We start from the raw sequence: 12,189 nt of genomic DNA, 5'->3' as shown, positions 1-12,189 counted from the left end.
ATCTAACATTTTTAGCCCTGAACAAGTTTCCTATTATTTTTATCCATGTGGAATCAATGAGAACTTAAAACACTCCCATGTGTTGACTCATTGTCCCCTTCTTGCTGTTGAGAACAGGGAGACTGGCTTGTTTGGGCAGCACTGCACAGCATTTTATCCCACCCCAGAATCTCAGATAATTTCCTGCATTTGAATTGCTTGGGGGGCATCAGCAGGAGGATAACGCCCAGTGTGCCATTCCTGTGAAAACCACCACTATCTGGGATAGACAACAACTTTATCGGTTCTTGCAGAGACTTTATTCATCCCTCTAGATGTGCTACCCACGGGTGAAATAGCAGCACATATAAAAATCCATGACTATAATCCTAGTCAACAAAAATGCAGTTCCTTAAAGCAAGTCAAACATAATTGTTGAATAAATTTGAAATAGTTATGAGGATCAAGGTATACGAAAAGGTTACAGTTTTAAAACGGTTGAAACTCTGTCCTTTTAATGACATGCCAGAGAAATGTTGGAGTGGCTGACGTTTAATCTGGCTGTATGGTGCCTAAAGTGATGTAAGTGCTGCCCCACCCTCACATATTGCTGCACACGTTCGGCCAAATGGTTTTTACACATTTACCTTTGGAAAAACACAAAATTAGCTGTCAGGAAATGTTCCCAATCTCACAAAACATAGACGGTCTCGAAAACCGAAGGAGCCCTACCCATGCCTCTTGTTACGGTAATGCTGTTTTAAAACTACAAGGGTGAGCTACGTCTATGCAGCATGTCTGTTAATCAGCCGACTGCAGGCTAGCTACTCAAGCAGGCCCCCTGATTAAGTCCACAGTAATATCCAAGAAGTTAGAATATGCATTCTGATGAGTAACATTGCCAAATTAAAAGTACATTTTGAAAATAACTTTAAGCAGGTATTAAGAATACTTTTCATTAAGCTCATATTTGTGCATTTTAATTGGTCTGATATAGTATTCCAAACTCAAATGTTATGTTTTCATTATCTTAGAGTTCTATCTCTAAGGGAGTGCCCAGCCACCTTACAGAGGAAGCTCATTTCAGCTGCTAGTATCAGGGATCACGTTCTTTTGGTCATGACACAAAATTCATGGCCATAGGTGAGGGCAGGAACGTAGACTGACCAGCAAATCGAGAGCTTCGCTTTTCGGCTCAGCTCTCTCTTCACCACAATGAACCAGCACAGCATTACAATGAAACAGAAAATCAAACAACAGGGGTAATTAAAAAAGAGTAAACAGAATAGAATGATGGATAAGAAAATGAAAGGAAAATTGGACTGAAAACTTTAATAATGTTTAGATGGCACAGTCAAAGGCCACTCTAAGCAAATAAGTTTTTAATCTTGATTTAAAGCAATTTAGGGTTTCGACACTTTTACAGTTTTCTGGGAGTTTATTCTAGATTAGTGGAGCATGAGAACTAAAAGTTGCTTCTCCATGTTTGGTTCTGGTCCTGATTCTGCAGAGTAGATTTGAGCCAGAAGACCTGAGCGGTCTGGATGGTTGATACACTGACAACAAGTCTGTAATGTACTTTGGTGCTAAGCTATTCAGTGATTTATAGACTAACAGAAGTATTTTAAAGTCTATTCTCTGAGCTACAGAGAGCCAGTGTAAGGACTTTAGAACAGGGGTGATGTGACAGCAGGAAGAAGAGCTTAGTTGCTGTACGATTTCTTCTAAGTTTTTGTAGTTTATTTGGTGAAATTGGGAAATTTTGCCAAAATCAGTTCTAGTTGGAGACAGCATTGGTACTGGAGTTGATGTGGATGTGCTGACTGCCTCTCTGATCTTTTGGGTTTTTTCAGTAAAGAATTTAACAAATTTGTTGCAGGCCCTGGTAGAGTGGAGCTCAGGTGCTACAGTTACAGGAGGGTTTGTTAACCTGTCGGCCGTGGTAAATAATGCACGAGCATTGTTAATGTTTTTGCTGATGATCTCAGAAAAGAAAGATTCCCTTGCATTTTTCAGTTGTAGGTCATACAGTGCCATGCGAAAGTATTTGGCCCTCTTGAACTTTTCAACTTCTTGCCACATTTCAGGCTTCAGACATAAAGATATAAAATTCAAATGTTTTTGTGAAGAATCAACAACAAGTGGGACACAATCGTGAAGTGGAATGAAATTTATTGGATGTGTCAAACTTTTTTAACAAATAAAAAACTGAAAAGTGGGGCGTGCAATATTATTCGGCCCCCTTGCGTTAATACTTTGTAGCGCCACCCTTTGCTGCAATTACAGCTACAAGTAGCTTGGGGTTTGTCTCTATCAGTTTTGCACATCGAGAGACTGAAATTCTTGCCCATTCTTCCTTGCAAAACAGCTGGAGCTCAGTGAGGTTGGATGGAGAGCGTTCGTGAACATCAGTCTTCAGCTCTTTCCACAGATTCTCGATTGGATTCAAGTCTGGACTTTGACTTGGCCATTCCAACACCTGGATACGTTTATTTGTGAACCATTCCATTGTAGATTTGGTTTTATGTTTTGGATCATTGTCTTGTTGGAAGATAAATCTCCTCCCAGTCTCAGGTCTCTTGCAGACTCCAACAGGTTTTCTTCCAGAATGGTCCTGTATTTGGCCCCATCCATCTTCCCATCAATTTTGACCATCTTCCCTGTCCCTGCTGACAAAAAGCAGGCCCAAACCATGATGCTGCCACCACCATGTTTGACATTGGGGATGGTGTGTTCAGGGTGATGAGCTGTGTTGCTTTTACACCAAACATATCGTTTTGCATTGTGGCTAAACAGTTCAATTTTGGTTTCATCAGACCAGAGCCACCTGTTTGGTGTGTCTCCCAGGTGGCTTGTGGCAAACTTTAAATGAGACTTTTTACAGATATCTTTGAGAAATGGCTTTCTTCTTGCCAATCTTCCATAAAGGCCAGATTTGTGCAGTATACGACTGATTGTTGTCCTATGGACAGACTCTCCCACCTCAGCTGTAGATCTCTGCAGTTCATCCAGAGTGATCATGGGCCTCTTGGCTGCATCTCTGATCAGTCTTCTCCTTGTTCGAGATGAAAGTTTAGAGGGACGGCCGGGTCTTGGTAGATTTGTAGTGGTCTGATACTCCTTCCATTTCAATATGATTGCTTGCACAGTGCTCCTTGGGATGTTTAAAGCTTGGGAAATCTTTTTGTATCCAAATCCGGCTTTAAACTTCTCCACAACAGTATCTCGGACCTGCCTGGTGTGTTCCTTGGTCTTCATGATGCTCTCTGCGCTTTGAACAGAAAACCCTGAGACTATCACAGAGCAGCTGCATTTATACGGAGACTTGATGACACACAGGTGGATTCTATTTATCATCATCAGTCATTTGGGACAACATTGGATCTTTCAGAGATCCTCACTGAACTTCTGGAGTGAGTTTGCTGCACTGAAAGCAAAGGGGCCGAATAATATTGCACGCTCCACTTTTCAGTTTTTTATTTGTTAAAAATGTTTGACACATCCAATAAATTTCATTCCTCTTCACGATTGTGTCCCACTTGTTGTTGATTCTTCACAAAAAATTTGAATTTTATATATTTATGTTTAAAGCCTGAAATGTGGCAAAAGGTTGAAAAGTTCAAGAGGGCCGAATACTTTCGCAAGGCACTGTATCTGTATAGTCTCTCTTTATAGATAATATAGTGAACCTGGAGTCCAGTCTTTTCGACCTGCGTTCAACTTTTCAGCACTCCTTCTTTTTACTTCTGACTGGTGGAGCACTTCTCCATGGAGACATTTTCTTCTAAATCCTAAGCTGAATCAAAATCTTTTTTTTTTTTATGCAGTAGTTCATGAAGCTCTACCAGGCCACTCCGTTTCATTCCTCAACGTCTTGATTACCTCCAGAAACAGGAACATCCACAGTAATATGTTTCTTGGCAAATGTCTCATGGTATCTATTTCAAACGGATAATAACCTGCAGACTTAAAAAATGAGGCTCAGCTGTGTTAATATAGAGCAAACAGATCTATCTGCAATTATCTGTATGTAATGAAAAGAAAAGACAATAGCTATCAGTAATATTTTTTTCTTTTCGACAAACAGTTGACATATTTATTTGCATGTGTCAGCAGGCAGATTTGTCACCAAATCAGGCTTGTTTTACCTATATTTGAATTAAGCTTAATGCAAAGCCTGGAAGGAAGTGGGCTGTAATTTTGTATAGTAGGGTAAATAAATAAGTGAAGTATGTTTGCTTCTCCCAGTTAAAGAAATGTAATAAATGTAATAAATACATAAAGCCATTAATAAACAATTAATGTATAGCAGTGAACTAATAACACCTTTTTACAATAACTCATCAATGTCGTAGGCCTTGATTAGGACCAGATTAGAAAAATTTTTGAAGGATTTGGCCCAGTCCAAGTTATTCATGCTTCAATAGTCATTACAGCAAGGTTAAAATCATAACTCCAAAGAAAAACTTAAAAGTTGCCTCTAAGTGGCTCAGAGTTTTTCACATGTCACGTTGAATTACTTTAAAAGTTTCCTCCTTCTGCACTGTGGGTGCTGAAGGAATGCAAATCTGAGAGGAGATCAGTTTTCTCTAATCTTACCGAGTCTTTTGTCAGTCATGAAGTTCGGTTGGTGCCAGCGCGCAAACCGCCTCTGAAACCCAAAACTTAAAACAACATTCCTATAGTGTGGCAGTCAACGCCTCATGTTCATCTTCCAGTTTCGTTGCTGCAATTTATATCCTCACAGATGAATTATCTAACTGACTACTAACAGGGCGTCCTGCCTCACAGCCGCCTGGAGGCTTCGCCATCCCTGCCTGTGAATGTCAACTATGTGATTCATCTGAAGGAAATGTGACCTAAAGTCAATACAGTGCTGTCAACAGAAAATATGCTATTATTAACATTACAGGTCCTTCTCAAAATATTAGCATATTGTGATAAAGTTCATTATTTTCCATAATGTCATGATGAAAATTTAACATTAATATATTTTAGATTCATTGCACACTAACTGAAATATTTCAGGTCTTTTATTGTCTTAATACGGATGATTTTGGCATACAGCTCATGAAAACCCAAAATTCCTATCTCACAAAATTAGCATATCATTATAAGGGTCTCTAAACAAGCTATGAACCTAATCATCTGAATCAACGAGTTAACTCTAAACACCTGCAAAAGATTCCTGAGGCCTTTAAAACTCCCAGCCTGGTTCATCACTCAAAACCCCAATCATGGGTAAGACTGCCGACCTGACTGCTGTCCAGAAGGCCACTATTGACACCCTCAAGCAAGAGGGTAAGACACAGAAAGAAATTTCTGAACGAATAGGCTGTTCCCAGAGTGCTGTATCAAGGCACCTCAGTGGGAAGTCTGTGGGAAGGAAAAAGTGTGGCAGAAAACGCTGCACAACGAGAAGAGGTGACCGGACCCTGAGGAAGATTGTGGAGAAGGGCCGATTCCAGACCTTGGGGGACCTGCGGAAGCAGTGGACTGAGTCTGGAGTAGAAACATCCAGAGCCACCGTGCACAGGCGTGTGCAGGAAATGGGCTACAGGTGCCGCATTCCCCAGGTCAAGCCACTTTTGAACCAGAAACAGCGGCAGAAGCGCCTGACCTGGGCTACAGATAAGCAGCACTGGACTGTTGCTCAGTGGTCCAAAGTACTTTTTTCGGAAGAAAGCACATTCTGCATGTCATTCGGAAATCAAGGTGCCAGAGTCTGGAGGAAGACTGGGGAGAAGGAAATGCCAAAATGTCAGAAGTCCAGTGTCAAGTACCCACAGTCAGTGATGGTCTGGGGTGCCGTGTCAGCTGCTGGTGTTGGTCCACTGTGTTTTATCAAGGGCAGGGTCAATGCAGCTAGCTATCAGGAGATTTTGGAGCACTTCATGCTTCCATCTGCTGAAAAGCTTTATGGAGATGAACATTTCATTTTTCAGCACGACCTGGCACTTGCTCACAGTGCCAAAACCACTGGTAAATGGTTTACTGACCATGGTATCACTGTGCTCAATTGGCCTGCCAACTCTCCTGACCTGAACCCCATAGAGAATCTGTGGGATATTGTGAAGAGAACGTTGAGAGACTCAAGACCCAACACTCTGGATGAGCTAAAGGCCGCTATCGAAGCATCCTGGGCCTCCATAAGACCTCAGCAGTGCCACAGGCTGATTGCCTCCATGCCACGCCGCATTGAAGCAGTCATTTCTGCCAAAGGATTCCCGACCAAGTATTGAGTGCATAACTGCACATGATTATTTGAAGGTTGACGTTTTTTTGTATTAAAAACACTTTTCTTTTATTGGTCGGATGAAATATGCTAATTTTGTGAGATAGGAATTTTGGGTTTTCATGAGCTGTAATCATCTGTATTAAGACAATAAAGACCTGAAATATTTCAGTTAGTGTGCAATGAATCTAAAAAATATGAATGTAAAATTTTCATCATTACATTATGGAAAATAAGGAACTTTATCACAATATGCTAATATTTTGAGAAGGACCTGTATAAGCTGTACATGTGAAAATAAAGTCACATGTAGGTTTCATAGATGAAGATGTTGCCTCTTTTTATTCCCAACAGCATGAGGTCTGTGCAGCTCACAGAGCCCAGGCAGGGAGGGACAGGACAGGAGGGGGGGGGGGTTTCAAGAGCCGTTGGTGGCATCAGAAACATCTGTGACAAGCGTGCCATTTGTTTTCTTATCACACTTTCCTAATTTATCATGTGCTCGAAGAACAGCTTATGATACCCAGGATGGGAAGGGAAATCTGTCCAATTAATACCCAGTTAGAGCTGGAAGCAGCTGACAGCTGGAACAGTGGCCCAGGTGACCCTAAAGTGGGAATTGTCAACATGAAGACAAGTTTATTGTTAGGAAGCACCTCCCCTTCCCAGGCTACTTCCTAACACTTTCAAATTACTGGACTTACAAAATATGCTTTTTCCCCCTCAATCTTGTGTCATGTATGTATGCTATCCACTTATTTCATCCATAGTGTTTTTAATGTATTGTTGATAACAATGAGGCTGGATTTCAAATTTAAATGTATACTGACCTGTAAACCAGGAAAATAAAAGTAATTTAAATTCACCAGAAGGTGAATTATGAAGAGTAATTTTAAAGAAAAATAATAAGAAATTAAAAAATTAACCATAGAAATTAACAATAATAGGAAATTGAAATATCTATTTTGAATTGATAAATAAATATAGAAATTAAGACATAAAAGTTTTACTCTAACTTTTGAACTAATACAGGAATGTAGATCAGATTAAAAGTAATAAACAAATAAATAAATGATGAAAAATAAAATGTTATTGGTCCAAATAAATAATGAAATCATGCTAATTTAAAAGCAATTCCAAACAAAATTATTAATTCCAAACAAAAGTATAGATATTGAAAAATGAAAAGTACTTGCATGATGAGTAAATAAATAAATATATGAAAAATGGTGGAAAATATAAAGTAATTACTAAAATTAATAAATCATTACATGAAAAAATAAAATCAACAAATGGATAAAGAGTAGATAAATAATGGAGAATTAAATGTGATTATTTTAAATAAATTAAAGAAATCTAGATGACCACATAAATGGTAAGACTGGAAGTTGCAATCAAGCCCCACAACTTTCTGATTGCAAAATGACCCCCACTGAGCAAACACAACCCCTAATTATTCATGCATACAGGTTTGATTAATTATTTGCATATCCTTGGTATCGGGAATGGCACATCTATAAATTTGGGCACTGCCATTGAAATACATTTTGCTCAAACTCAATAGTTCTTCATCATTAGAGAGGCTCTTATCTTTTCTAAGTCAAACTATTATCACTATTAAGGTGAAAACACTTCATATTCAGAAACGATCCACCTTATTGATTATAAATAGATTAACAGTCTAAATGTAAGCATCAGTGTAAACATACACATGTTTATATGCTTACAGTGTATAAAGTGGGGGCTGCACGGTGGGGCAGTTGGTAGCTAACCCTTGCAGCGAGAAGGTCCTGGGTTCAACTCCTGGGGCTGGGGGTCTTTCTGCATGGAGTTTGCATGTTCTCCCCATGCATCCATGGGTTCTCTCCAGGTACTGGTGACCTGTCTAGTGTGTATCCCACCTACCACCCATAGACCTCTGGAGATAGGCACCAGCTCCCCCGCCACCCTGTGCAGGGGCAGCGGGTGTAGAAAATGAATGGATGGATGTTTAAAGTGAGCATAAACTAAATGTAGCCTTTTCCTCAGTTCATTTTAGCATCAATTCTGTGATGCTCATGGGTTTCCTCAAATGAACTGTAAGCCCGTCTCCAACAGTGGATCAGAGCCAAGCTTTTGACTTTGCTCTTTCCAAACTCCGACCTTATCCGTCTTTAGGCGGTCTCTGGTAAAATGACTCTCAAGCTTTGGGCTGTTGTCTTGCCGCTTGACCCACTTACAGTTGTTATTCAGTTCATGAGCAGATGTCCTGACACTTCCCCTCAGAGTCCACTTTTATAGCTCAGGACCCATCGTTGCATGAATGCCAGCAGACTGCGCTGGCCCAGATGCAGGGACAATAGAACCCAAAGCCCAAAACCACCATCAGAACTTTTTACAGATCATCTGTATGTTTACGTTTTTGATCCAATGTTAACTGAGTCTCATCTGTCTGTAAAACAAAAAAAAAAACATAACTCTCATCTGATCTAAAACATACTTGGAAGAAGCAACATAATCCCTGTCAGTGAGCACAGATTTATTCTTTGAGACATTGTTGTTCAATTCTTTCCAGACGCTTGCCCTCAGAACGATCTTTGTAGGTTGACCACTGCTGGAAAAAATTTAAGCTGGTCTTGAATCCTCTCCACATGTTAAGAATCTGTGATCGCAGCAGTTTTGACAATCTTTTCCAGCCTGTTCAGCTCTGACAATTTATTTCCTAAAGTCTCTGGATATGTAATACATCATATAAATGCTCATCCTACAAAGAGAAGATTGCATCCTCTTACATTATATATTCATCCTGCTTAATAAAAACATCAGATTCCAGCATCTCTTTCTTATTATGTATTCATTTATGTGCTTCCCTTCACCTTCTATGAGCAAATTCTGAGTGGTTTTTGTGTATTTTCTGTTTTGATTGATTTTGTTTTCAATTATCGGTACACTTGATGAACACATGAAGATATGTTATACCCTTAAACGTACAAAAGAAAAAAAAACTATATATTACAAACAGGTCAGTTGTTCCCAACTAGACTTTTTACTATTTTTGACAGTTGTCAAGATGCCTCAAAGGCCATTTTAGAGTGAAATCTGAGTTGAATAAAGTAAATTAAATAAAATATAATTTTAAAAAAAAGGAGTTTTAAGGCAGGGGCAGCACAAAAATGAAAATAAGTGTCTTTAAATTGCTACTTATGGGTTTCGCATATGAATTTCACTGCATTTGTAAGAATTTAATCATATATGTTTGAAATTTGTGTTACCTGCACCCATTTGATCAAAATCTATCATCTTTACCTTTTAAATGCACAGTGTAAGTTTCTGTAATTGCACAAGCACATGTCAATGAGCATCATCGTGTTTCTGCTCACCCATGATGGGAAACGCTGGAGGGCATCAGGTGTGTTTCCTGTGCAGACTCCTTCCTTTTAATGTGTTGCATTAGGCCAGTGTGAGCAACAATCTCCCACACATACCCAGCACTTCAGAGTCCAGCCTCATGGCTTCCCATCAACTGTCTACCAACACTCACACATGCAGCGTGTGGGGTTGCCAAATCCAAAGTCACACCTTTTCTAGTTTTAATGCACACAAAGGAGAAGAAACTGAGGCCAACAGCACACATGTGCCTTGCAGAAGTGTTCAAATCTCCTAAATATTTTCACTTTTTGTCATTAGAAACTTCATTGTATTTTAGTGGGATTTTATGTGATAGACCAACACCAGGACCACATGGTTGTGAAGTGGACGTAAAATAATACAAGGATTTCAAATATTTTTACTAAAAAAAATTTGATAAGTGTGACCTGCATTTATATTCAGACCTCCTGAGTTCATATTTTGGAACTACCTTTCACTGCCGCTCCAGCTGCAGGTATTTTGGGGTATATCTCTACAAGCTTTGTACATCTAAAGACTTCAAGTTTTGCTCATTCTTCTTTAAATCGGATGGAGAAAGTCACTGAATTCTTGCAACATATTCCGTATGGGACTTAATTCTGGCTTCGCTTTCAAAATCTTTGCAGCTTTTAGCAGATTTTCTTCCATGATTGCACCTGTATTCAGCTGACCAGCTTCCCTGTGCCTATTGCAGGAAAGCACCTCCACTGCATGATACTGCCACCACTATGTTTCATTATAGGGATGTGTGTTCAGGGTGATGTGCAGCATTAGTTTTCTACCACACAGTGTAGGTCTCACCTGACCAGAGCACAGTCTTCCATGTGTTTGTTGTATCTCCTACGTGAGTTGTGGCAAATAGGCTTTATTTATACGTATCTCTCATCAAAACCAGGTATGAGGAGTGGATGACTACAAGTTTTCCTCTCAACAGTTTCTCCCATCTGAACTGTGGATCTCTGCAGGTCACCATTAGTACTTTCTGGGTATTGCTCTCAATGGTTAAAATACATTTTATCAGAGTTAACAGGGCTAAATAAAATGCACGTTACACCATTAAAATTTTTAATCATAAGAGAACTTTAAACTACTTCACATACACTAATTTGATTGGGACCCATTGAAATACAGTAAAGTTTGTGGTTCTAATGTCAAATCTGGAAAGGTCCAATGCGTGTGAATAATTTTTAAAAGCATTTGTTTATATAGCAACATGTACACAGTAGAAAAAAGAACAGTAAGCGTATCAATCAACACACATCCACAGACTCTGATCACTAGGCGATTCAGTTTCTGTGGATTTAATGGACATCCATGCTATTGGGTTAATACTGTATTACTTAGAGCCCCCATTTCTATTCTACGTAAGAGTCAGTAGGTCAGTAATTCTGCGCAGCCTCTCCCCTCACTGTTATTCCATCTCAACTAAGTCCAAGCCATCTGTTACTAACACGGCTCAAATCCGGTGCCGTGAGTCTGACATATACGTTCCCCTGCTATAGGCTGTTACAGACACACACACTGACTCAGAGTGCTCCGTAAAGCCACAGCGAGATGAGTGGGAACAGGTGCAGCTCTCTCCAACATACAGCCATAACCTTTGGAAAATAAATTGCCTGCTGACTTGCAACACCCTCTCCAGAGTTGGGGATGAGATGTGGAGATAGTTGATAATTACTATGTGCACACACACACTCGTACATGCACGCGCTTTTGTCCAACATTAACACGGTTTAAGTCACACAATAATCACAGCTTTCTTGAATCAGCCCACTTTGCTCTGACAGACCACTTTACGGATGAAGTCTCACTTAACTGTCCATCATTTTCAGGCACCCATTTTCACACTCCTGCAATTGTAAAGACTCCTAATGCTCCCATTTAGCGAGCACAGCAGTAGGAGTCGTAGAGAAACATCCGTTGGTGAAAGAACCGTCCTGGAGGGGGGGGTCACTGGTTGTCACATCTGAGAGATCATGACTGACACAAGGGGTGGGTGGCAGGCGTGGGCTTGGTGGACGGGGGTGACTTGATGTGCCCAAAGGCAAAGAAAAATGGATTATGCAATGTATTATTCACTTGTTCCCCCGCCTTATTTCCATATCCTTTTGTTGTCAGAGCTTCATGGGACCCGGCGCTGCACTGGGGCACCTGGAACCTCCATGCCAACAAAGTCCTGTCTGATCTGCTGCCACTTTAAAGTATCTGCACATGCATATTCACAGAGTGGTGCAAACACACACTGGGGTAAAAAGGTGGTAATTATTCAGAGCTGCCGGTGCAACACTGAGCTCTCACATGGCATAGTTTCATACACTGTCAAAGTCTCAATAATTCCTACATGTCATCATAACTGTAGAAGCCAGATGCTGACAACAAGCTTATGACGAGAGGGTCATGAGCTTCAACCTGCAAGAATCTGTAGAAAAAGTTCATCTCTTACCTTCCTCAGCTGAATTAGGCTGAAAAAAAAGGCAGAGAGACAGAAAGACACTCCACATCTCCACTCCAGAATGACACTGACAGACAGAGAGGAAGGGAGAGGAGCACGAAAAAGAGAGACAGAGGGAGATGGTGTGTGACAGAGT

The 12,189-nt window shown here is 40.2% G+C and overlaps 1 protein-coding gene across 1 annotated transcript in view; it reads right to left on the bottom strand.

Annotated features, from left to right (window-relative positions):
• The window catches only part of ephb6 (eph receptor B6), a 76,265-nt gene extending 64,113 nt beyond the window's left edge, over positions 1–12,152 (bottom strand). Inside the window, exon 1 of the mRNA XM_047360856.1 lies at positions 12,045–12,152. Coding sequence (XP_047216812.1) covers positions 12,045–12,102 — 58 coding nt within the window. The 5' untranslated portion in view covers positions 12,103–12,152. The remainder of the gene's footprint in view (positions 1–12,044) is intronic.
• Between the last annotated feature and the right edge of the window lie 37 nt (positions 12,153–12,189).

This window comes from Girardinichthys multiradiatus, chromosome 3, assembly GCF_021462225.1.
Source record: "Girardinichthys multiradiatus isolate DD_20200921_A chromosome 3, DD_fGirMul_XY1, whole genome shotgun sequence".
Taxonomy (NCBI): Eukaryota; Metazoa; Chordata; class Actinopteri; order Cyprinodontiformes; family Goodeidae; genus Girardinichthys; species Girardinichthys multiradiatus.
This window is presented reverse-complemented; position numbering and strand designations above follow the sequence as displayed.